Source organism: Rutilus rutilus (genome assembly GCF_951802725.1).
Source record: "Rutilus rutilus genome assembly, chromosome: 3".
NCBI classification, from domain to species: Eukaryota; Metazoa; Chordata; class Actinopteri; order Cypriniformes; family Leuciscidae; genus Rutilus; species Rutilus rutilus.
This window is the reverse complement of record NC_140211.1, coordinates 14,016,961-14,044,596: the sequence shown is the minus strand read 5'-3', so window position 1 is coordinate 14,044,596 and position 27,636 is coordinate 14,016,961. Positions and strand designations below refer to the sequence as shown.

The 27,636-nt window shown below is 36.4% G+C and overlaps 1 protein-coding gene across 2 annotated transcripts; it reads right to left on the bottom strand.

Annotated features, from left to right (window-relative positions):
* Nucleotides 1-1,255: 1,255 nt before the first annotated feature.
* kif7 (kinesin family member 7) lies at nt 1,256-26,773 on the bottom strand. 2 transcript variants are annotated; one of them, XM_084404506.1, is made up of 19 exons: nt 26,648-26,773; nt 23,554-23,944; nt 22,906-23,106; nt 21,166-21,553; nt 19,625-20,168; nt 19,295-19,462; nt 18,315-18,512; nt 16,817-16,965; nt 16,026-16,150; nt 15,731-15,892; nt 11,196-11,398; nt 9,712-9,909; nt 8,543-8,668; nt 6,708-6,884; nt 6,404-6,619; nt 4,663-4,869; nt 3,985-4,183; nt 3,556-3,717; nt 1,256-1,900 (listed from the first exon to the last, which is right to left on the bottom strand). In XM_084404506.1, the coding sequence occupies exons 1-19, from the start codon at nt 26,663-26,665 to the stop codon at nt 1,521-1,523; spliced, it is 4,212 nt and encodes a 1,403-aa protein (XP_084260632.1). In that variant the 5' UTR covers nt 26,666-26,773; the 3' UTR covers nt 1,256-1,520. The 2 variants fall into 2 exon arrangements, with proteins under 2 accessions (XP_084260632.1, XP_084260633.1); XM_084404507.1 differs by having other exon boundaries at nt 1,257-1,900; nt 19,295-19,438.
* Nucleotides 26,774-27,636: the final 863 nt, after the last annotated feature.

Sequence of the window (27,636 nt, the reverse complement as noted above, 5' to 3'; positions counted from 1 at the left end):
AAATCAGAAAATCTTGAAGTGTGGGCTTATACCGCCACCTGGTGGTTATTTACGCACTATCATCTTGTTACTCACCTTATAATAAATCTAAAGCAAAACTTTCTTTAAAACTTAACTTGTTAATAGGCCTAATTAAGTGCTCTAACTGAGCAAGATAAGTAGCGAAGCAGAACAGTGAACTGTACAAATATTTTAAAATTTCGACCCCGGCAGGACTCGAACCTGCAATCTTCTGATTCGAAGTCAGACGCCTTATCCATTAGGCCACGAGGCCGATGAAAAAACATTGCTGGTCACGTGTCACACTCCAAACGATAGAACATTATAGCCACCTTATTTTTCAGGTAAGAGCGGCTTCCAGTGTCATTTGCTTCCAGTTATTTTTAGCTGTACAAAACAGCTCGTTATGCTGCTTGATATTGCAAACTGATATTTCTTACCATATTATTTTAATGTAGTGTCTTAATTGTAAACACAGTCTTTGTAGCGTTTTTGTAGCGTACGTACGTTTTTGTAGCGTAAACACTTTTACAGTTCACTGAACTTTGATATATTCGTCTCGTCATTTCCCTATAGCGACTAATAAATCTAAAGTCTCGAACATAATATTGCCATACTTCCGTGTTGAAAAATGTGTTTATTTAATTATTAGTTGTACGTTTATTTTTTAGCATCAAGCATCACTTCCACCGATGGACCAGAGGAGGGCGCACGCAGACAAAAGATCACTTGCTTTCAAAACAAGACGTTTGAGTCGTCAAATGAGTCTTTTGACTCAAATTCAGGTTTATGTTACTACAAACCAACTTGGCTATTAATGGTTAAAACCAGACAGTAAAAATGAGCAAATACCCTTTTAGCTATCGCGCATAGTCGCTGCGTACAAAGGATACATATGATAGGTATTGAGCGATTTACACATCCCTGCTTACGGCGTTACGTTTTACGCCGCTCTAACTGATTTATTTAACACTTCTGAAATATTTAATTACATAAACCTACAGTATATAGCAGTACAGATGTATAGGCTCTATCAATTCGACAAAATCAAATGGGCCAGTGGCGCCCTTTCAAACACAATGGCCCATTTCCTCAATGGATAACGCGTCTGACTACAGATCAGAAGATTCTAGGTTCGACTCCTGGCTGGCTCGTTCATCTTTTCCAAATTCACTTACAAGCGCGATGTGTTTAGTCTTGCTTCTTCGTTATTATCCTTTATTTGTTTTTCATTTCAAATGAAATGTGGTCTGATTGAAGATTTTTTGTTGTGTCAATGCAACAGTTTTTATTTCACTATTAATCAAAAAATTTTGTCCAGGAGTGTCAGAAACCTGCAACAGTTCCCTAAAAAGTGCTTGAAATGTGACCAAATGCATCTACAGTACATTTCAAAGATAACTGATGACCGACAAAGTACAAGTAAATAATATCAGAATTTTTTTGCAATGAAAAAGAGATTCAGTATTCTAAAAACAAATGGAACGATACTGAAGATATTAACTGTACAAAGTTCTTTACTACATTGGATTTTTCCGAACATCAATTATTGTTGAATTGGAATTAAGTGGTCCCGTGTTAAGGCTCGATCTCCTTGATTCTCTCCGTGGTCTTGTGAGGGGCAGGGAGGCCGTCCCACTCCACTGTGTGGAATTCATAACAGGCTGCATTATTCTGTTATTTGGCAGTTCACAAGCCGCTCTCTGCCTGAGCTCCTCCATGCTGTACTGGTCCTCTGTGGGGAGAGAAGAGCGCCTCCATGTCGGAGGAAGAGGGGCATGAACCAGCTCCCGCATCTCTTCTCTTGACTTCTGAACTCTTTCCGACTCAGACTTCAGACTTCCATCTTCAGTAACTCTGCCTTGGATCCCACATGAAAGCCGACTGTCACAATTTGCACCTGAGGAAAGGTGTAGTAAAAAAAAAAAAAAAAAAAGATGGTAAAAAAGTAAAAAAATTACAAATGTGGTTCCAGCCCCATATTACTTTCTTGATTCCATGAAACAAAGATTTGCAGTCTGCATTGCAATGCATCACAACATGACCAAGGAGTGTCAGAAACCTGGCATGTTTTTTGTCTAAGGCACCAATGAGATCTCTGAACTCTGGCAGTGGATATCGTCTTAAAATTTAAATCTATTCCTTGCACACCAACTTCATTGGACTTGAATATAATCATACAAATCATATGGATAACTCCTAATTATGATATTTTGAGCTTTAATAGTATAAATTGCACACACAAAAAAAAAAGGGTTTTATTGAAAAAAGAAAACAGGCCAGAACAACAAGATTTTAAGTGCCCCTATTATGGATTTTTGCACAATTCATTTCATGCAGTGAAAAGGTATAAAAGGTATAAAAAGGTATATAAAAGGTATAAGGGTATAAAAGGTATACGAGAGTGTGTAATGTAGCTGTATGTGAATGTCTACAAAGTTGTAAAGCTGAAAGTGCATCATAAATAAAGTTATTTTATCTCAAAAGAGAGTTGACTCTAACCCGCTCGTTTGGACTTCAAATCTATTTTCGTGAAGTTCACACGTCTCAACTTACTACATTTGCATAATGCCCACCTACATTCTGCGTGGATAGGACATCTTGCTGTAGCTTGTTCGTGTGGATATCATGTCGTCAAGACACTGTGCTCTCCGCTGTGAGAGTAAATTCGGTTTATTTTCACTTCCAAAGGATGAAGCTGTGAAGAATCAGTGGTTCAAATTCATCTTTACTACGGTACCACAGCAGTATAATCCCTTCATTTTACTGACTACTGCTTCTCAAATCTCAGAGTTCAACGTGGGATTCGCAAAACACTTGCTTGCTGGCGTTTTTCTTCAGACACGCAGTAGACCAATCAAAACAGACTGAGCTGTCTGACCAATCAGAGCAGATTAGCTCACGGAAAGGAGGGATTTAGAGAGATTGATTCATCCATCGAATCGTTTGAGAATCATTGAAAAATGTGGCGATGTGCAATGTATATTATGAGAAAATGAAACAAGTGTTTCGACCTTTGATGCATGTAAACCTGTTAGGAGACTTTAAAAGAGCATAATAGGGGCACTTTAAAAAAGAACAAGTTTTTAGAAATATGTTTTTAGATTAATGTTTCCTTTAAGACCTAATATTTACTTTACATCTTAGTAGTGCCGTCAAATCTATTAATCGCATCTAACAAAGTCTTTGTTTACATAATATACTGTGTGTGTGTGTATATATATATTATTATTATTATATTTATATATAATATATACACGTCTGTGTGTGTGTTTATTTATTTATTTATATATTTATTTATATATTTATATTTAAAATAATATATATACACACACATGTAAACACAGGCTTTTATGTTGGATGCGATTAATTGAGATTAATTGATTTTACAGCACTACTTAGTGAAAAAACAACTAATTTTATGAAGGTGGGGGGAGGAGATTGTAAAAACAAAAAACATGACTCAATAAAAACATGAAAAATAAAATGTTGACTAAAATACTGAGCATTTAAAAAAAACATTGAAAATGAACATTGTTACCGAGCCGTTCTCACCTTTGCTTTGTTCCCCAGCATGATTTACAGGGCCACACATTTCCCTCAGTTTGATGTTCAGCTCCTGATTTGCTATTTTGCAAAAGTTCAGCTCTTTGCTGAGGTTGTGGATCAAGCACTCATACTGCCGCTGTCTACCAGCCAGACCCTCGTCCATTTGCTCTGGAAACACAATAAATCGACAATACTTTCACTTTATTTGCTCATAATGCAAATCCGTGGATAGTATTGCCAGTTCAGAAATATATCTATAGCTGCTATGAACAAACCAGAGATACATTGTCCAGTGTTGTTTTAGAGTTAATAACACATTAGCACTGGCTATGTTCTGTAACCATGGTTAATAGAGCATAAAACAAGGATAAATCTAGTGAATGTTCTTGAGTCTGTGCTTGTGTGGATGAAGACTGCAGGAGTCAGGACTCAAACCTCGGCACTGCTGCAGCAGAAGCTGGATGTTTCTCTCGAGTTCTTTCTGCTGCTGGGTGAGTCTGCGATCCGCCTCGAGCTGCTGTCTTTCCAGAGCTGCTTCCAACCACACAACCATATTCTGCTGCTCCTCGACTCTCAGCTCCAGCTCAGCTAGAGCCAGCTGCAGCCTCCGTTCTTCCTCTCGAAGACACACAACCTTTTCAACACACACCAAGCATTATATCAATCATATGCTTAGCTAAAGAGTGGCAGGTCAAGCAAATAAACAAACATTTCAATTTACTTGCACAGCACTTTCACAATGCATGCTGTTCCAAAATCACACAATAACACAAGTCTTCACCTTTCCCTGATGTGTTAAACAGCTAAACTAATAAGCTGTATTAAAAGGAAGCATGAATATAAAAATAATGTGAGAAAACGTGTCTACATTTGCCAAAACTGGGTAAATGTGACCACTCAGGCTAGAAGCTAATGTGTGGCTGTGATAAACACTGATCAAATTTTGTTATTGTTTGACAAAGAACTGGTGCTGGTCTGCCAACTGAAACGATAATAGATCGCACCTCTTCGAATATAACTCACCACCACAAACAAGTACACTTAAATGTCAGCCAATAACTTCACGAAGAAGGTTAATGAGAAGAATCTGAGGAAACTCGGATGCCGTCTGACCTTATCGAAGTATTTACAAAGCAGAGCTCTAGTTTCCGAGCCGGACAGGTTGGAGAGTTTGGCCATCAGGTTCATTTCCCACTGGGTTAGCATGCTCCCTGATGCCCGCAACTGCCTCTGCCTCTGGGTGATCGCCTCGTTTTTGTACTCGATAGCAGCATCCAGAGCTTCAATGGCCTCGTCCAACTGGAACAGTGTTCGCTCTTCCTGATGTTTAACAGAGGACAGGGCAGCTTTAATAAATGGAATTTGCACATCATGCAAACAAGGTTGGTTTGGAAGTTTTCAAGCCAAAAGTTGCAGAATTCTAAAATTCTAAAGCATAAACTTGGCTAGGACTTTCTCATTTCAGAAGTTGAAATTTTAGAATTCTTAAAACTTTTAAGAATTCTAAGTTTGACTTCAAAATTCTAAAGCATAAATTAGGACGGATATTTTAATTCCAGAAGTTAAAATTGTAAAACTTTTAAAGAGTTTAAGAATTCTAAAACTCTAAAGGCCCGTTCACACCAAGCACGATAACTATAAAGATAACGATAAAGATATAATTCTAAAAATCGTTCTCCATATTAAAGAATAACAGAGTTCACACCACAACTATAACGATAAAGATGAGGAACGATATCGTTGGGATCACTTTCAGAACGATTTTTTTCCAGCTGTCAAACGATAAAACACTGACAGGCAATCAGAATCCATTCTAATTTAAAGGTCTCGCGCATTTAAAATGGGGCGGGCGCGCGCGTGCTTAGAATAAAAAGACCGTTATTGTTCGTTGGTGTGGACGCATATATAGTTATCTTTATCGTTATCTTTATAGTTATCGTGCTTGGTGTGAACGGGCCTTAAAGCATAAATGTGGCTAGGATATTCTAATTCCAGAAGTAAATTTTTTTTAGTATTCTTAAAAGTTTAAGAACTCTAAAGTTTAAGAATTCTAAAATTCTATTTCAGAAGTTGAAATTTTAGAATTCTTAAAACTTTCAAGAATTCTAAGTTTGATTTAAAAAAATTGAAAGCATAAAATTGGATAGATATCCTAATTCCAGAAGTTACAATTTTAGAATTCTTAAATGTTTACAGCATTTAAGGTTGGAATACACTACAAAACTTTTAAAATCTGAGGCATCATACTCTTGCTGACTGTAAATATGTTTACAGAGAAAAACATCATAAACTAAACGACTGAGGATCACACACTACTAGATTTTCAAGTCGTTCCAAACACAACAAACTCACACAGAAACATGCACCTTGCTGCTAGGAGACGCATGTGCATTCTAAGATCTGTGTAAAATATCAAATATGTTTCATATCCTTTGATTGGATGCAATCATAGTGTTAAGCTAAAAAAAGTGTGCGCACACACTACATGATTTTAAATGAAATGTCAATTTCGACTACCGAAATTCTGCAGACTGGCTAGTGTTGACTCTTCCAGACAGCAAATTGGGGCAAACATCTGGGAAAAAGTGTATATTAAAAGTAAAGTGTAGTGTATTCCATTCAGCCTTAAGTTACAGTAGCTAGGACATCCTAACTCTACAACTTCAATAATTCTAAAATTCTGAAGCATGCAGACGAGATGCAGAAACATGTTCTGTGTGAGCTGCCCTCAGAATTATGTTGTTGTAAATTATAAAATGATGCAAACAAATCTGGATGGGAACTAGATCTAACACATTCAAACAATGTTTATTGGTAAGTACTTCTAAAATTCTGAAAATCAAAGTGATTTCACCTCAGGAGAGAGCAGGTTGCCCTGTCTCAGTTTGTCATCCAGCTCCACCCTCTGTTTGAAGAGCTGGTCCTTCTCCTGCCGGAGGTTGGAGATCTCCTGTCTGATCTGCTGAGAGTCCTGAGCGCTGCCGCTACGCAGAAGACCGTTCCTCTCAGTGAGCTCCCGTTCCAGAGACTCGATTCGGCTCGACAAGGTCAACAGGTCTTTACTGAGAGCCTGCAGAGAAAATAGACCATACCAACTTTCAAAGACTCATAAAGGGGTGTATGATGGGACGAAGCAAAGCCACAAAGTTTACACAGACCTGACTAGAGCGAAGCTTTTTGGATTCCAAGCCACTGCGTTCCAAGAGCAAGGCCTCTTTTTTGGCTAAGATCTCCTCTCTCTTGTTCAGCTCTCCTTCCAGGTCATCAAGTCCACGCCGTTGACCCAGAACCTTCTCCATTTCCTCATCAAGCCAGCGTTTCTGCTCCTCTATCTTCTGCTCAACCACAGATATTTTGAATGCAATTATTTATATATTAAATACATGGATCTGCTTCTGAAACGTCAAATGATAAAATACGTTTTGCAAAAATATATGGGAATATACTGCGAAATATAATGCAATATATTACATAATACATTTCCATATATGGAAAACTAGTGCTTATATTTTTCAATATACTGCAAAATATGCATTGACCATGTATGGCTATATATTAATACATATAAAATGTTTATAAATGAAGTCAAAAATAGCATTACATGTAATATTCAAAAAAAAAATAATTCCCTTTATTGTGTACATATGTATTTTGCACATACATGTTCCCATATAAATGTGAATGTATGTGTATATATACACACATGTACGGAATGAGTTACATCAGATTTCTAGTTCCCCGCATGCTTTGCTTTTGACTGTTAAAGGAGAGCAAATGTTTTATTTAATGTGTTTTGCTCAAAATGATTTTAGGGGGAGATCTGTTAGTTTTTAATGTTCTATTATTTTGGAATTTAAAAGGTTATATCTGATATATCTGGTATATCTGAGATTTTGGGGTTACCATTGTGCTGAAGAGGAGAGCCCGTTGTTAGGTTGACGATTGGCCAAACACCATCAAGACTGTAATTACTATATTTTAAAAGTAATGGCTGGGCATTCCTCAGCATTGTGATAGTCTCTTGGCTAAATACTTTAGTACATGCAGGTTTGCTTGTGCTTTTGTTAACTTGCTTAAAATTATGAAATATTTAGAATGTAAATGATTTAAAAAATATATATATGAAGAGTTCAGATGCAAAAGCCTCAAAGTGCCATCTGAAATTTTCTTATAGATTGATCATTTTTATCAAGCTCGTATATTTAAGTTCAGTAATTTCACTTAAATGACAATTAATAGGTAATCTTTATTGCCATTTAAGTGAAATTATTGAATTTAAATATACGAGCTTGATAAAAATGATCATTCTAGAAGAAAATTTCAGATGGCACTTAGAAGCTTTTGCATCTGAACACTTCATATCATTATATATTTCTCTATATATGTGTGATTATGCTGCATGGGCAAATATATCTGTGATCTATTACACATGCAGTACCATATCTGATCATATATACATCTATATATTATGAAGTGTATTACTGAATATAAAATTATCATACATTATGATATATTATTCAATATATTATTCTGTATATTTTCAATATACTGTTAAACCATTAAAGATATTGATCATTCATATATATAGGGAAATATATTTTCTTTTCATAAGGGTTTACTCATCAGATGCTGTTATTCAAAGTGGAACTGCATTCAAGGTATACATCTGAACTATATGTTTCCCTAGAAATCAAACCCACAACCATGACTTTAGAAATAGCAAATGCATTGCTTCAAGGTAAATAACATATAAAAACCTGTATCAATATCACGCTGAGAGGGATTTGGGCAACAAAATGAACTGTTGAAACAAGCTACTGAAATATACCCTCAGCCACAAGGAAACAATAATAAAAGTCTTTCGAACGTCAGTCAAACTATTAAACACCATGTCTGAGTAAACAGATCTAAAAATAATATTTTATTGCGAGGTAATAGCTGTGGGAAGGGTTTGATGAAAAGACCACGATTTTGTTTTTCTGTCTGAACCCACCTGCTGTTCCTCTAGTGATACGACCGAGCCGTTACTTCCACTTCTCCTCTGTCGCTGGAAGGCAGCGATTTCCTCCGTCTTAATCCTCAGAATTTTCTGCTGCTGTTCGTTCTTTATCTCCAGCTCCTTTGAGGAAGAGAAAGACGCTGTTTGGTAAATCATTCACTATTGAAGAAACAAGAATAACTGGGAGGCTGAGGTTTCTCTGTAGATTTGTATTGTACAGAATACAGAAACAAAAATGACTAATGCTGGCCCTTACAGAACAGAACTGAGGAAAAAAACCCTGTGATGAACACTCCAAAAAAGACCATTAAATGTGTAATTTCTGCAACACCAGCGGCACCACACAAAGAAAGGCCTGATCTGAAGTGAACAAGACAGAAAAATTGCATAAATTGTATATTTTATGAAGAAATTTTATGTTTTTATTTTATACACTACTACTTGAAAGTTTGGGTTTTTGTTCATGTCTCCAAAGAAGTCTCACCAAGGCTGCATCCATTTGATAAAAAAATACTATAAAAACAGTAATATTGTGGAATATCATTACAATTTTAATCTGTTTTAAAGTGTAATTTACTCCTGTGATGGCAAAGCTGAATTTTCAGCATCATTACTCCAGTCTTCAGTGTAACATGATCCCTAAGAAATCATTCTAATATGCTGATTTGCTGCTCAAGAAACATTTATTATGTTTATATTATATATATATAAAAAAAATGATATATATATATATATATATATATATATATATATACCAATGATATATATTATATATACCAATGATGAATCCATATTTTTTTGTGGAAACTGAAATTCATTTTTTCAAGATTCTTTGATGAATAGTTTAAAAGAACAGCATTTATTAAAAAAATCTTTGTAACATCAAGGTTTTTACGGCCACTTCTAAAGTCAGTCACTTCATTTCTCTCTCTTTAAGAAAATATCTTACTGAACCTCAAACTTTGAAACGGTAGTCCATTTTATTATTTTGTGAAGAAAAACCAGTCTAGAAATAATTATTTCTGCAATTCCACTGCTAGTGCAGCATAAATTACACACTTCACTTTCAATTACATCTGTACTCTCCCAGGCACCGTTCCCCACCTGCGCCGACAATAGACCGAACGCAACACTGAGGTCAATCGCACAGCGAGTCGGCTCACCTTGACTCTGTGCTTTCCTTTCTGCATCTCACTCTCCAGCCGTCTCTTCTGCTGGCTCTCCTCTCGCAGGCGGCGCTGCAGAAGGTCCTGCTGCTGCTTCATGTTCTGCACGTTCCTCTCCAGCTCCTGCACACGGCGCTCGCTCTGCGCAGACAGGGAGGCCAGCTGCGCAGTGTCCCGCTGCTTCTGCTTCAACACCTGAAGGCACAGCACATGTGCAGGGCTATATTTATATTGCCAGAAAGCCAGAATAAACAGAATAAGAATGATGAATTGCTGTAGCATATATAGGGACATTTCTTAATGCTTCCGTTAAGGTTCTTCAAATATGATAACTGAACCTGAATGCTGCTCTTTCAATAAATATCTGCAGTATATATATACTATGACAGTCCTTTTCTCATTTTATTTTATATTTGGTTTCAATTTCCGAATGTTCTGAACGTAATACTTAAAGGCACACTATGTAATTTTTCGCCACTAGAGGTCGTTTATTCAAAACAATGGCGTAGCTTGATGACGCCTTGATTTCGCGGAATCATGGGAGTTGTTGTCTTCACCTCTACAGCCGGTGGAGAATACGACAGGACTCGGGCAGTAATCATATTCATGGATGACCCGTAATGTATTAAAGATTTATTAATGTTACGTAGACCTTTGGAGTGATTGCTAATGAGAGACAAGTGCGACACACTGCTCGAGAGCAGTGGAGCATTTATTATGCTGCAGCTGCCGCTTCGGTTTCTTCCAGTCATGCGTATGTCGGGTAACGCAGAGCTGTTTTATCATAGATACATTTGAGTGTGTTGAAAGTTGCTATAAAGCTACTCTGTGCATTCGCTCGGCAGCTACTATATGATACACTTGTTGCACACTGCAGTGAGCTAGATCGATATTAGGCATGGTAAAAATGGTACTCACAGTAAATCAAGACTAACTGTGTTGAGCTGTATAACAATGATTAGTTTTCAGTCGATGAATATATCCAAACAGTTGATCACCTGTCTAATAAATCACATAATATATTAAAGCGTCTTTGGTGTTTCCATGCTTTCTACAAAATATAACCGGAAATCGAGGGTAAGGCGGGTATGATGTCATTGATAGGCAACGCACGGTCCGTGTCCTGGTTAAAACTGCTTATTTATCTGGATTTAAACATTCTTAGACTATGTGGGATAACGTAAGTGCACAAATCAACAAAATATATAACACTGTTCTAGTGGTTTTTGAATATTCTGATCCAAAAATCTAACATAATGTGACTTTAAAGCTGTTATACACCTAAAAAAACATTTATATATTTTTTTCTATATTTTGTAATTTGTGTCTTTGCTTCTCCTTTTATTATTGTTTCAGTTCATGCTGTAGAAATACTACAATTTTGATATTATGACAACCCTAAAACCTTTATAGAGAAACGCCACTCAAAAGAGATTTCCATAATGATGCCTTTCGGCAAGGCAAAGCTGGCAGACACAGACCTGAACTTTGCTCTGCGCAGCTGCGATTTTCCTCCTGCACTCCTGAGCTTTAGAGCGGTCAGCGGCATTACGGCCACCTTGAACCTCCAGGTCCTGCAGCTGCTTTTGTGCCTCTGTAAGCTCCGCACGGGCCTGCTCCACCTCGGCTTCTAGCTCAGAGATCTTACAACTGTACTGTCTGTTCATGGCCTGGGCATCCTTACCTAAAGAGAAAGACAGGACATGATCATTATAAAAGAACACTGATAATGATAAGTTTGGGGTCTGTATGTTTAATGCATTAAATTGAACAAGTGTGACAGTAAAGACATCCATAATGTTACAAAATATTTCTATTTCAAATAAATGCTGTTCTTTTGATATTTCTATTCATCAAAGAATCCTGAAAAATAGATATCACAGTTTCCACAAAAATTTTAAGCACCAAAACTGTTCTCAACATTGATAATTATAATAAATGTTTTTTGAGCAGCAAATCAGCATATTAGAATGATTTCTGAAGGATCATGTGACACTGAAGAAATGATGTTGAAAATTCGATTTACAGTGAATAAATTACAATTTTAAACTCAATATAAATATTTTATAGTAAATATTTTAAAACAAAAAAAGTTATTAGAAATTGTAATATTTCACAATATCACTGACCGTTTTTTTTCTTCAGTTTTTTTATCAAATAAATATGGAAGCTTGTTTCCACCAATGAATAATAAATAAATAATAATAATTGCGACTTTTTATCTCACAATTCTGACTTTTTTTCTCACAATTGCGATATATCAAGTCAGAATTGTGAGAAATAAAGTCGCAATTCTGAGAAATAAAGTCGCAATTGCGAGATATAAAGTCAGAATTGCGTGTTATAAAGTCGCAATTCTGGGAAATAAAGTCGCAATTGCGAGATATAAAGTCGCAATTCTGAGAAATAAAGTCGCAATTCTGAGAAATAAAGTCGCAATTGCGTGATATAAAGTCGCAATTCTGAGAAATAAAGTCGCAATTGCGTGATATAAAGTCGCAATTCTGAGAAATAAAGTCGCAATTGCGAGATATAAAGTCGCAATTCTGAGAAATAAAGTCGCAATTGCGAGATATAAAGTCGCAATTCTGAGAAATAAGGTCAGAATTGCACGATATAAAGTCGCAATTGCGTGTTATAAAGTCAGAATTGTGAGATATAAACTATTCTGAGGTAAAAAAAAAAATCCGTCTTTTTTTCCCTTAGAATTGGACTTTATATCTCACAATTCTGAGAAAAGATGTCAGAATTGCGAGATATAAACTCGCAATTGCGTGTTATAAAGTCAGATTTGCGTGATATAAAGTCGCATTTGCGAGAAAAAGTCAGAATTCTGACTTTATAACACGCAATTCTGACTTTATATCTCGCAATTCTGACTTTATAACACGCAATTCTGACTTTATTTCACACAATTCTGACTTTATATCTCGCAATTCTGACTTTATAACACGCAATTGCGACTTTATTTCACGCAATTCTGACTTTATATCTCGCAATTCTGATAAATAAAGTCAGAATTGCGAGATGTAAACTCGCAATTGTGAGATAAAAAGTCGCAATTATCTTTTAAAATGTTTTATTTTGTGCCGGAAACAAGCTTCCATAAATAAATGTAGCCTTGGTGAACATAAGAGACTTCTTTCAAAAACATTTAAAAAAATCTTACCCAACACTGACCTTTGAAAAGTAGTATATGTTTGAATTGAGCTGCTACTGTTGTGTCACTTTCTAATGCAAACAATGAATTTTATAGAAAATCCAATACGTTTCTTTTTGGATATCTAAATCAAATCTTAAGTCCCATTAAAATGTGCCATCTGTTGGAGTCGTGACCTAGCAGTTTGCATACATGCTTGGATATATTGAGTTGGGGGTGTCGTCATGCAAAATAAAAGTGAACATTTACAGATAAGGCTATAACCATAAAATATCCTTTAAGCAGCTCTCGAGCACATTAAACAGCACAAGCATCTGTCACAAAACACTGGGCACATGAAACTCAATGAGCTTTTTTAAAGCATTTAATATAACATGCTCCCACGCTTTGGACTTGTATCGTGAATGCTTCCGCTGCAGCAAAGCTCTGTGACCTCTGCCATTTTGTTTCATAGAAATGTGTTTTTCACTGCTGTAAAGTGGTACAACTGATGAAGGTTCCTGATTGCACAGACAGATGGTGGAATTGGTTGTTAATACTTTTTTTTCATTATTCATTATTAATGATTTTATTCATTAGTATTTACACATTGTTTGGGCACATAAAGCGCTGCAGGGATGACGTATTTCACGACGGATAGGTCATTATTTTTGTAGGCCAACCTGGAAGAGCTGATGGACTCTGGGACTGAAGTGAGTTTATGAAGTATAAGTGAGGCTTTATATTTTGTTATACAATTAAAAAAGACTGTATAATTGCATTACTTCAACTAAATAAACAGTTTTTTCTTGGTAATTCGTCAATTAAAGGTGACATATTATGCAAAATTCACTTTTATATTATTTTTGAATATATTTATGTGTCTGCACAACCACATTTTACATTGTGGAAAAAATCCATCCACCCCGTTTGTTATTTTCCCCATAAATCTGAAACTGAACCTCGCCAGAGCATTTAACAGCAGCATTCAAAGTAAGAAATGTATTCTTTTTAAAGACACAAAGCTTTTCAATCAAGATCAGTGAGTGATTTTCTGTTTTCCTTTAGTTGTTTGTACCATATTAACAGCATATACAGCAGTGGGTACTGTATATCACTTTAATACACAGATCTAATATACATGCGATTTTTCCCACAGACATAACCGACTGCGTTTGTGAACGGTGTGTTTTTGACATAATCTTGAGTGTATTTGACAGTTTAAGCGCAATAAGACGTGAAAGAGAAATTAGTTGAATACTCAAGGGACGCGCCGCGCCATCTGACAGGCAGCTTTCTCTGTGTGTGCGCTCAGAAAACCATATATCAGAACTTTAAACTGATATGGCTTTATGCAAATAAATGCATTCAAATAAAAAACTTTCAGGATGACGAAGAACTGCAATGCCACGTGAGATGATAATCAAAACCAAACAGATATTTTGTTAGTTTGAGTATCCGAGGCATGAGCTGTAAAGGCTCTGCCCACTTCTGGAAAGCGGGTTGGGGAGCAGCAGCTCATTTGCATTTAAAGACACATGCACGAAAACATCCCTTCCACTCAAAAATGAGCATTTGCAACATGGTACAATAAATGATCCGTGGAGAATTTTGAGCTGAAACTTTACAGACACATTCTATGGACACCTAAAACTTATATAACATCTTGTAAAAAGGGGCATAATCGGTCCCCTTTAAGTAAACACAGGCAGTCGTAAAATAGAAAACTAAAGAAACAAATTGAAAGCAATTGAAAAAATATATATAAATCATGTAAACTGCTTTTCCAGTTGAGATTAATGCAATTATCATAGTAAGTGCATACAAATATTTCCAGGTATTTCAGTCTGTACTATATACTACAGGATACTGTAGAAAACATGTTTTATGTTATTTTAAAGGGACAATGTGTAGTTTTTTAGGTATTTTATTATCTAAAATCAATATTTTTATTCATAAATATGTCCTCAATGGTGTACAAATACCTCTGCCAATGATCTGACTTATCCTCGTAAACGAAGAATTTATTATCTTTATATACATGGGACGGGTAGGTCCACGGAGGCTTCCATGTAGTTCCGCCATCTTGAAAAACTATAATAGCAGAGAGGGACAAAAAGTACTAGGCCAACGCGTTTCCACAACGCCAGCGTCACGTGACTGAAACCAGCAGAAACGGAGGCGCAGAGCAGTGAGAGGCGCTTGTCACTGCCCCGGCCAGTTTAAAAGGCTGCACTGCACGGTTATTTATAATGGAGGACCATACAAATGCTGAGTCACAGGATAAGGAGTCCTTGTCGTCGAAAAAGTCCAAAATAGACCGTAAAAGGAAACGTGACCGGAGATTACAGGGATAGCTAATGCAGGAGAAAGCTTTCAAAAGAGACGCTGAAGTTGCCTGCTTTCTTCTCGACAGGTAAGTCAATGTTAGGGTCTTAATTACAAGCTGGTTGTGTACTTTATTATATAGACAGTAGAACATTTATAGTTAAAAGTTAAACATGCTCTTTGATGAATAGCAGCTATTGAGTAAAGTAGAGAAGGCCCTAAAAACAATGTTGTAAGTTTTGTTTGTTCAAAACTGTAACATTCGTTTGTTCGTTGTGTCAAGTTGCAGTTTGTTGGAAATAACAAACCAGTTCACCCGAATGAAAACTCGATGAAGTGCTATTATAAGACATCCTGTCATAGCTTTTTGGTACTCAACGGCTTCCGTAGATGCAACACGCATTTGAAAAAGCGAGGCGCTGGAGAGCACTATTCGTTTGAATGCAAAATACAATTTCACCGCTAGATGGGAGAAAATCCTACACAATGTCCCTTTAATATTGACTTTTATTTTAGTACTGGTACAATAGGTTTTCCCAATGACCTCACCTGTTTTGACCAGCTCTTTAATGAGTTCCTCCTTCATGCGGATGGTGATGGAGAGCTCTCTGATCTTCTGCTGTGCCTGGAGAAGCCCTCTCTCAGAGCAGAACTCACCTCCAAAACCTCTCACGCTCTCCCACACCGAGCTCTCGCCAATGCTGCTGTTAGCTGGAGAATCAATCAAAACAAATCAAAGTGAACTGACTGAATGCTGGAAAGAAACTACTGTGGACCGGAGTCCTTCCGTGAAACACTGAGACCCTCAAGGCTTGTCAAATGTTTTCCAGGATGTTTAACTCACATGTGCGTCTTGTGCATTGGATGCCCAGAGGATGTCCGAGCCCAAGCGCCTGAGGCAGCGGAGCCCTGGCAGAAGATCCTTGGAGCAGTGGAGCTTCTTTTTTCGTCCAGGTTACATTGATAGATCTGACAAAAAAAAATGGCAATGCTAAATAGATTTCTAAATACAGTAGATAGCCATTCCTTCTCAATTAAAGGGGCTACATGTAAAATTCAGAAACCCTTGTTATAAGTGACACCGGTGGCTGTTAAGTGAACTGCAGCCAGCAACTTATTCCTCGTGCTCGCACCTGTACACACGTAAAAGAAACTGAATGTGATTCAAGGACCAGATATACTCACGGCGAAGGTCTTTTTCATTTTTTGCTTAAAAGTAAAAAGAAGTTGGAAATATCTTTACAGTGATATACTGTTAACAAACATCCTGACGCCGTCCACGCTGCTGAGAACGATGTTTGGCTGAATATGTAAATATGTTCTGTGTGCTTTCCTCTAAGCAACAAAATAACCACACAACAACAAATGACAGCGGTGAGAAAACAGCAGTCAAGAAAGCACCTGATCATAGCAACCTGGCTGCAATTCACCAGCATCATGTTGCGTCCTTCACATACAATTCAGTCTGCAGGCTTTCACAGACAACCTAGAAAGTCGAAGGTGATCTTGTTTTTTAAGTTTCGATACAAGCGGATCATACATTGCCAATAAAAAAAGCGATCAATACATGGAAATTCTTACACATAGCCCCTTTAACCTTCTCATCAGCATTATGAGTAATACCATCTTCCATACTTGCGTTTATCTCTGGTGGTTTGAACATGTCCATCTTCATCTCGGTTCACTCCTTTTCCAGAAGTTTCATAGTATGCGTTTCCATGTCCGCTGTCCCACTGGGTCTGGTCTGAAAATGAGCTGCTGTCCACTGACGGACCCATTTCAACCTAAAAAACACGAAGTTAAAAAAATGTCAACCGCAAATCATTTGAATTCATATTAATGCGCTAAATCTATATCTACAATTTCAACAAAAATAATGCTAACGAACTATATTATTTGGCAGAAGAAATTATTTTATTAGTATATTTAATGAGCTAAAACTATTTTCAATAATAATTTTTTAAATAATAATTTGGGGGTTGTTAGGGCACCAGGTATACTGTAAAATAGCTGATATACACACACGACTGCACATCATTTGAATTCATATTAATGCTGCCAAAATTTGCTCCCCATGCATTTATCTGATAAAAAAAAATCCAGTAATATTGTGAAATATTATTACAAATTAAAATAACTGTTTTAAAATTGTTTCTTGTGATGCAAATCTAAATTTGCAGCATCATTACTCAGTCACATGATCCTTTAGAAATCATTCTAATATGCTGATTTGCAGCTCAAGAAAGATTTCTTATTATTATCAATGTTGAAAACAAAGTTGTGCTGCTAAATATTTTTGTGGAAATATATATTTTTATTTTAAAAAGGAATTTATTTGAAATAGATTTTTTTGTAACAATGGAAAAACTGTTTACTGTCACACAATGAATTTAATGTGACCTTGCTGAATAAAAGTATTCATTTCTTCCTCACAAAAACTTACTGATCAAACTTTTGAACAGTAGCTTTAGATTACATTAATAATCTTGACTGGGCCTGTAAAATATAAACACTAGAATGTGAAACAAAGTCAAAGTCACTCTAAACGTGTTTCTGTTGTTTTATCCTCCTTTTGCAATTGACTAATTTTCAATAAACACAAACAAATAATACAAGTAACAAATACTATATAGTAAACAAACAATATAGGCAAGCGTAAAATTCAGCAAGTTACTTCATCACTGCTGTTACAGCCGATATATTCTCGTCACTGCCATCTGTCGTTTCGGAGAATGGCTGGTGCCAAGCGAAAGCACAAACAAGGCTTAACACACAGCCGCTCATGGCTTATTGCTTTAATAAATAACCCTGTCTCCAGACAATACATCAAATGCCAGCTTGTCATACAACAGGCTTGAAAAACAAGCATCAAAAGTGGGTTTAGGGTGTATAATTGTCTGTTAAGAAATCACAGTGTTATCTTGGCAATTAGCAGAATTTGTTTGGATCAGAGAATATGTGGGTGAAGTAAAAACACAGAACAAGACAGCGTGTGTGACAACTGTTTGAAGATGTTTGTGTACTACTAACGGCTCAGCCCAGGTGGCGGCAGCTGTGTATTGTATCTTGAATTAAAATTGATGCGTGTTTGCGGCCGAGGATGCTGCGATACAAATCAAAACATATCAATTACCTGTCTGGCGAAGCTTCTGCCCACATCACTGTCGCAGGGAGGAGTGAGGCGGCCGGAGCTGTCGGATGTCTGCAGCAGTGAGTGGATAGGAGCAGTGTGCGGTCTCTGTTTCAGGTGGAGCAGTCCCACTCCACCAGGCTGGGTTAACAGACTGTGAAGCTCTGCTATTAGATCCTGCTGCTCTTGTAGCTTATCGCTCTAGGAACGAGAGAAAACAACAAGCAGTTAAATCCTTGTGAAAATACCAAAGATGTCCCCAGTACTGGTTTAAGGATTAAGTGTGTTCAGACAGAAGACAGTGTTTTACCAATGCATTTTCATGATTTTCCTATGACATTCCCAGTTTGTTTGTAATCACTGGATAAGGATTTTTAAAAATCATTTTTGATTCAGAATAGTTCACTGATAAATTACCCTTGTGAGTAACACTTTATGATAACTGCATGCAATGAATCATTAGTTAAGCATTTGTAAATAGTTAATTCATCATTTATAAAGCATTAATAGATATTAATAAACAGTTTATAAATACAGCTATAAATGAGTTATTCTTGATTTATAAACATTTCTATAATGTGTTTAATAATTGTATTTTCATACTTTATTAATTATCAATGCGTCATTTAAGTATTACATTATTTACAAACCAGTTATTTAGGAGTCGTCAGTAGTTCATAAGATCATTTAGAAAGTGTAAGTAAATATACATCTTATTATTTAGACATAGTAATAGCATAGAAATGCTTTATTAACACGTATTCCTACTGTAATTCATGATTAATTCAGGTAGTTATAAAACATTTAGTAGTTGTCAGTTAACTATTTTTGTGAGCTCATGTAAAGTGAGGGCTATTTATGCCTCGTAAAGCTTTTGCAAAGGAGATTTGTAAAAACTCTGGGAATATAACTGGAACATATAGCACAATTAAACCTTCATTCAAAAACACAACTAAAAGCGCAGAGAATTTCAATCCCCTCACCTGTTGTTTGTATTGTTCCATGGCATCTTCCAGAGCAGCTAGAAAATCAGTGTTTTCTTGTTCTAGTTGCTGTATCTGGGCTTGCAGATGGGAAATGTAGTCCTCGCGGTCTCCGTTCCAATCCTCTTTGACATGGTCAGGATCCTTTGGCATAAATAAATCCCACTTCTGTGAGAATTATGCAGATAATCACATAGTTTACATCATGCGAGCATATTTGAAATTAATGCTTCAGAATTAATGACCTGACAAGATGCATAATTGCCTTTTTATGATGAAGTGTTAAACATAAAATATTCATATTTGAAAATGGATGTGCCTGCAGCCAACCTGGTTGTTCAATGCTGCCCGCCCCCTTTTTAGCGCAGTGCTGTCCTCAGTAGAGCTGCTCTCAATGCCACTGTCCAGCCCCGACGCTGAGGTCAGGCCGCTGCGTTCCTCCTCAACGGCACAAAGCCACTCTTTCACCCGCAGGAGCTGACCTGCGTTCAGAGTTCCTTCCCCCTGCAGCTCCGTCAAAAGCCTGTAGGCCGAGTCTGTGCACGTCCGGTAGTGGCCGCTCTCTGCTTGCAGCTTTCTCACGTCCAAAAGCTCAAAGGGCCGAAGTCTCTTCTCGGGGTCGGAGCGAGCGATGATACGGGTTTCAGAGCGCTGGCGGTTTTCAAGAGCTCGTCTTAACGCTTTGATCTGGAGTTCAAGGCCTTCGACGCGGTCAGGTTCCCCCCGGCAGTTGACTGTGGCCCGGTTCTGGATGTTACGAGCCCGCTTGGCATAGTTGAGTGTATTTAGGCTCTCATCAAAGTCCGAGGAGGAAGGGCTTATGCAGGCAATCATGAGGGTTTTGGCGTTGCCTCCAAGAGAATCCTTTAAGATCCTGACAACAAGATGCAACGCAGATTGACATCTTCAACCTCGAAAGCCTTTAAACTATGTAAAGGCGATGTTACACAAAACCCTTCCCTTTAAAAATACCACTGAGAGCATTTCAATCAGAGATAGGGAAGGTGAGCAGCAACGTGTGAAAAAGAAGTCTCTTATGCTCACCACGTTTAATTTATTTGATCAAATACAATACAGTAAAAATACTACTGTTTTTTTTTTACTAGTTTTATTAACACTATCAAAATTATTAATAACATTTTATATTTTACAATGTAATTTATTCCTGTGATGCAAAGCTGAATTTTCAGCATCATTACTCCAGTCTTCAGTGTCACATGATCCATCAGAAATCATTCTAATATGCTGATTTGCTGGTCAAGAAACATTTCTTATTATTATAAACAGTTGTGCCGTTTAATATTTTTGTGGAATCGTGATGATTTATTTTCATGGTTTCTTTGATGAACAAAAGGTTAAAAAGTGCAGGATTTATTTGAAATAGATATAAATATTTTCTTTAATTATGTCTTTACTTTCACTATTCCTCAGTTTAATGCATCCTTGTGGAATAAAAGTATTAATTTCTTCTTTTTTTTTAAAACAATAAATTACATTTTAAAATATATTAAATAAGAAAACAGTTATAAATGCAGCCTTGGTGAACATAAGTGACTTTTTTTCAAAAACATTTAAAAATTTACTGACGAAATTTTGACCAGTGGTATGTCACAATCTACATTTGTACATTTTCTAAACCAAAAAAAAAGTCAGTGGTGCTTAGTTTTAGAGACATACGTCTACTTTTAAGAAACAGTAAAAAAATACACTTGTTTAAAAGACAATAAATAATTTACATTCAGAAAGATTTTACCTGTTGACGCTCCATTAAAAAACAGCCTTTTTGCATTATCCCAAACTTTAAGAGTAAGCAATAGTAATAGTGATTCTTGCATTAGCAAACACTACTATTAGCACAAAAAGATTTGTACCTGGCGATTTTGGAATCCCTGTATGGAATATGGGTGCCTTTTCTTTTGGGGTCCCCAAGCGCTCCAATGACATTTCCGAGAGCGAGAAGTCCACTGTTGATCTGAATGCTCTCCTTGAGCCGTTCACCGGTGTTGCCGGTTTTGAGGATTCGCTCTGATCCAGCCAGGTCCACAAAATGGAATTTGGAAGAGAGGATCTGCACAGTCCCGGATGCTGCTCGAGAACCTCCACGCCTCTGTTCCATGAGCACCGTGAAGATGGTGTGAGAGCGACTGGAGTGGGGGTTCATCTGGGTGGCCCCTGTGTGACGGGCCGTCTTTCCTGACTCTAAGAGACTCAGCACCTCATCAAGTCCCTCCACTTCACATTCCTTCACACCACAAAGCACTGTGGGAATACACAAAAGACGTCTTTCTTTTTCTGAACAGTCACGTATTGCTGAAAAACACTTCAGCAATCTAAAATTTCCTGATTAGTCGACTAGTCTAAATGGGCAGTTTTGAAGAGTCGCAACACAAAACACTAAAGTTGTGTCCCAAATGATGCACTATTAACAGTGTAGTGTATGAACTTTATAAGGTTATTTTGTCATAGCCCCTCCCCCTCCGCTACGTAATTAAAGCTGCGACAGTCGAATGCATTGTATGTTAAAGAATGTCGGTAACCAAACAGTTGACCGTTGACTTGCATAGAAGGAAAAAAAAAAAAACATGTAAGTCAATGGCTACCGTCAACTGTCTGGTTACCAACATTCTTCAAAATATCTTCTTTTGTGTTAAACAGAAGAAAGAAACTCATACAGGTTTGGAACAACATGAGGCTGAGTAAATGATGACAACATTTTAATTTTTTGGGTGAACTGTCCCTTTAAGTACATAAAAAACAGAAACAGAAAATTAAGCATTTTAACAAAGGAGAAGCCAAAAGTAAAAATACCAAAAGTAAAAATAATAACAGATACTCTCAGGATTTTGAGGGGTCTTTTTCGACTTATGGGCAGCTGACATGATTTCAAGTTTTATGTGCAATGTGACATACTATAATTAATAATAAATAAATAAAAAGATTAGAAAAAAAAAAAAGTCAACAATAATTATTAGAAATGTATTATTATGTATATAGAATAACATTATTTATAAATATAAATTTTAAACAATAATAATTATTTAATTATTTATTTTTATGATTGAACAAAATTAGTCAGTCGACTAGCTTTACAGGAAACCCACAAAGTAGTTGATTTTGAGAAAATGTACACTAGCATTCGAAAAATTATTAACACTTTTATTCAGGACTTTTTATATATGCATTAAATCGATCAAAAAGGACAGTAAATACATTTTTAATGGTACAAACATTTTCTGTTTCAAATGTTCTTTTGAACTTTCTATTTATCAAAGAATCTTGAAAAAAATGTATTACAGTGTCCACAAACATATCAAGCATAATATTAAAATAATTTTCTACACTGATAATAATAAGAAATGCTTTTTGAGCACTGCAGCAAATCAGAATATTTGTAAAGGATCATGTAACACTGGAGACTGGAGAAATGGCTGATGAAAATTCAGACTTGTATCAAAGTATTACTTTCTTTTCTGCATTTTTGGTCAAATAAATGCAGCATTGGTGAGCATAAAATACTTTTTTTGAACCAAACTCAAACTTTTGAACGGTAATATAGTTTTGCACATCCCTGCTTATTCTACATCTTGCATCAGTTTTCCTCACAAACTTACCTATGTTGCCCTTTTCATCCTCTCGAATATGTATGTCTTTACTGGCCGTCTCAACTTCCAAAAGGTCTCTGAAGACCTCTTTGTAAACCTCCATGTACGACACTCGGACAGAGAAGTCAACAAGGTCATTCTCATCCAGCAGTTTGAAGATCTCGGCCACAGCTCTGGGAATGATGCCCTGCTCGTCATCCCTAAAAGCAGCTGCGGCCAAAAAACCAACAGAAGGTTAATGAATAACTCTATGAGGCAGAATGCTAAAACGCAAGATCTCAGATTGCGAGTGGAGCGGTGGCAACTGAACCGGGGGAGGTGTTGCTGGCAGAACGAACGTGCAAACTTGTGGAAGCATTTTAACAAGACAGACAAAGCCTTTCCTAGCCTTAATGTGAATCATGTCTGGTCTAGATGAAGCACATTTATAATAATATGCTGTAAGGAATTAAACTTAGGCATGCTTTTGATCTGTTTACTCAACACATTAGCTGCCACAATACTCAATATACCTCCAATAAAATAAAAACATTGCACTTCTATATATTGATGAATTTTACATCATTAACACTATTATTTTACTGTTTATTAATGTGAAACAATCTGTACAAGCACTATGTAAATAAATGTGACTTGACTTCCATATAAAAGACTTACAAATGTTGGCTTCTCCAATGGTGTAGGTTTTGCCCGAGCCGGTCTGCCCATAGGCAAAAACCGTGGCATTGAAACCATTAAAGAAGGCCTCGATGAGAGGTTGAACACAGTCTGTATACACATCCTCCTGTGTAGAGCTTTCCTCAAACACAAAGTCACAGTGGAAGTGGCGGCCATTGCCCAGGGTGACCCTCTTCTCCTCTGGATCTGAAGTGATGCAACTCTCATGGTTGTGCAAAATCTCTTTGGGAAGCAGGGGACGCACCCGGATGGCCACCTGTACAGCGGTTTCCTCTACCTTACTTTGGCCAACTCCTTTGGGAGACATTTCTGAGATGATTAGCAGACCCTCATTACTTCTGTGGTGCTGTGATACTGCTTCCTTTAGGCGCTGAATTAAATAAGAAATATGGATTAACAGAGTAAAGGGCAAAACATCTTTGACAAAGACCTTTCAACTAACCTCTAGGTCAATAATAATAGGGTCATTCCATGTCAACCCAACCTGAGGTTCTGAAGAAAGACTTAAAATATTAAATACCATATATAAATAATTGGAGTAATTCACTATTTTTTTAGACTAGAAAGTCTATTAGTAAATTATTTTGTCTTTAGCAATCTTTGTAGCATTAAATACCAATTGAGAATACCAAAGTTGGCATGCCTGTAATTTAAAAAGTAATAAAGATTTAGATTCTGGTTCTTAACAAACTTTTCTTTTGGTATCTTCATTTTTTAAGTGTGGCTCAGTGTGGCTCCATGAGTAAACTGTTCAATTGTACACATTTTCAGTGGTCAAAAACCAATTGTAACTTATGAAGTATTAAAGATAACAAGTTTATAGACCTAGGTTTTATGCCTCTTAAGGCATTGTTGTTGCTCTCCCCAGGTCTAATAACTCTTGGTAGCACCAGAATCAGTTGAAATGCACAAAAACTGAATCCCTGAAACTTATTCAAATATATAATCCTATGAATAAACTATTGAGAGCAAGTTAATGTGCCTCAACTTGACCATTTCAGTATTTTTGGTATGTTCAATGCAGTTGTTTTGATACATTACTATTAACATTATTTGTTTATCAGACATTCCTATTTCAATACAATGAGTATCAACTGTTTGAAAGTTGCCCATACTTGGTTCTCGACCATTTAAAATGGCTAAAGTTCAACAATTTGGAGCTGCAATCTCTGGCAATGGACCCTAGCCTATACCCTACAGCAGGGATAGGCAACTCCGGTCCTGGAGGGCCACTGTCCTGCAGAGTTTAGCTCCAACCCTAATTAAACACACCTGAACAAGGCAATCAGTGTTTTCAGGATTACTAGATAGATACAGGCAGGTGAGTTTTTATCAGGGCTGAAGCTAAACTCTGCAGGACAGTGGCCCTCCAGGACCGGAGTTGCCTATCCCTGCCCTACAGGGTCTTAAAAATGAAGATACCAGAAGAAAAGTTTGTTGAGAACCAGAATCTAAAAGGATATTGATATATCTTTAACACCTCTAGAGTTATAGACAAGCAAACTTTGGAAAAATAATATTTTGGTACTCAGACAGGCATGTTCTAAGCAACTGTTTTCGAGAGTAACGAGATACATTTCTAGTTTATTAATATTATTTAAGACATTCCTCTTCAAAAGAAAGTATCAGCTGTGTGCAAAGTGAACCACATTTGTTTTTTTGACCACTGAAAATGAGTTCAATTTAACAATTTACTCATGGAGTCACATCGCGATCCCAATATCTCTGGAATTGAAACATGTGCCCTTTAAAATTAAGATACTAACAGAAAGATTTGTCAAGAAATTATAAAAGGATATTAAGATATATTGAATACATCTTGAGTTACAGGCATGCAAACTTTAAGGGTGGGGGAGTCTCCATTGGCATATAATGAAAGGATTGCTAAAGAAGCCCACAGAATTTACTAATCGACGTCTTAAGTCATTTTCTCCCACTTGTAATTTGGCTCCCACTGTCATTTTGACCCCCTATACAAAATAGTGGATTACTCAGTAAATATACTGTGACATTTAACATTTTGGATGTCATCAATATTAATGGTTGCCTTCAGAAAAAAAATATGATCAAAATAAAAAATGTGGTTGATTTGACATGGAATGACTCAATAATCATTTTTATTTTTAGATTGTTCAAGGTCACTTTAAATACAAATTAAGCAACATTTTTATTCTACTACAAATTCTAAACTTCTACACAACACGAAAGCTGATTGAAAATAAACAGATAATTGAATATACATACATATACATATGTATTTTTTATGAACTCGTAAGCACATTCTGGGGGGGGATATGTCAAAATATGTTACATGTTAACATATCTGGGATTTTATTATTTAAGATGCATATCAAACAAGCAATATTTAAAAAGCATTTTAGAATTTTTTAGTTAATGCAAGCAAACATTAAAAGGACATGGTTTAGCTGATGGAATGGTATTTGCTTACATATAATTTAGTATGTTTTTTGTTTTTTATATGGTTTTGTTAAATGCATCTTTTGTAATTGAAGTAACACATAGGCCTACTGATAAACCAATTATGAAAAACAACTATGCAGACAAACACAATCTATGGAACAACAATCACTAGGCTAACTCTTATACAATAAATTAAAACAACTAAAAGACAATAAAACTACAATCATGAAATAATCACAATCTACATACGAAACAATAGACCATAAACAACAACTTTCAATTGTCGTATCCAAAACTAGTTTTGAGAAAAGTTTCATTTGGATCGAAACAAAAACATGCAACAGCAAATAAAAGTATTTCCTAACACATTCCCAACACAACAAATGACAACAATGACGAGATATGGAAAGTCTCAGCGAGTTCATAACTATGCAGAGGAATGTGTTAAACATTTTCCCTAAAGTCAGATTAGCCTAGCCGCTAGCAAATGTATTAAAAGTTAAAATCTCTTTAACACACACAGCACACTCTGAAAACAAAGCTCAAAACACGCACGCGTGGATTTGCCTGCAACACATATAGCGCGTGCACGCACGCAAGCTGCTAATGTTATGTAAAGTTTTTAGTGGTTTTTCATAACTTTCAAACTTACTGTTGTTTCCGAGTCCATCAATCTGAGTCCTCAGGGCACATCCCATTCCTATTCCCAGAGCCCATTCCCTGGATCCAGACCAGCCCATGACGAGCGCAGTGGATGCAGTGATGTCATTCAGTCGGCTCCCCAAATGCCTGAGTAAAATCTGACTTGCAGCGGTTCTTTGTTTAGTTTTGTTTGTTGTGATATTTTGATAGGCTAACGCTAACTACAGAAATTATCTTTATCATGAAACCTATAAAACGAAACCTTTGTGTTTCACAAACAATTGAAAAGTACCATTGTGTTTGCATTTGTAATAGTGATAATAATAAAAAAAAAAAATTAAATTGATGGTTTTGTTTGTAACCAGCCTGTATAGGCTTATAGGGGATACTGGGGCTAGTTGTCACAGTTTAGCCTACTCGTTTGAAAGTCAGCTCTGTCAGAGGCACATACCTTATAACCAAACAGTCTTGATTACGAAAAAAACATTACTGTGAAGATATCTATCTATCTATCTATCTATCTATCTATCTATCTATCTATCTATCTATCTATCTATCTATCTATCTATCTATCTATCTATCTAAACAATCAATTGAACACATATTTAGACACGTAAGTTGTCACAATAGAACCTGCCATCAGCCAAATTAAAAGTGTAAAATAATTTATGTAAAAGATAACATAAAAAATATTGTTTTGTCCAGCAAATATGTATGTAATTACTTACATGTATAACATTTAAAATGTAACTGCCTCTTGTCCTGGATTCAACCTTTCAGTTAAAATCTGTCTTGATTATTTAGTTAACTCTAAATCTATGCCAATGTGTTTTTCCCCCCACCCAATTAGAAACCAATCAAAAAAAGTTCACGAATTCACAGAAATAAGACGGCTACAGTGAGCAAAAGCACATTATTTGTGTAATTAGACTTTTTGCTTTACTTTTTATTCCCTATGTGACAACTAGTTCCACTGTTAGGAAATGAACTCAAAGTCAA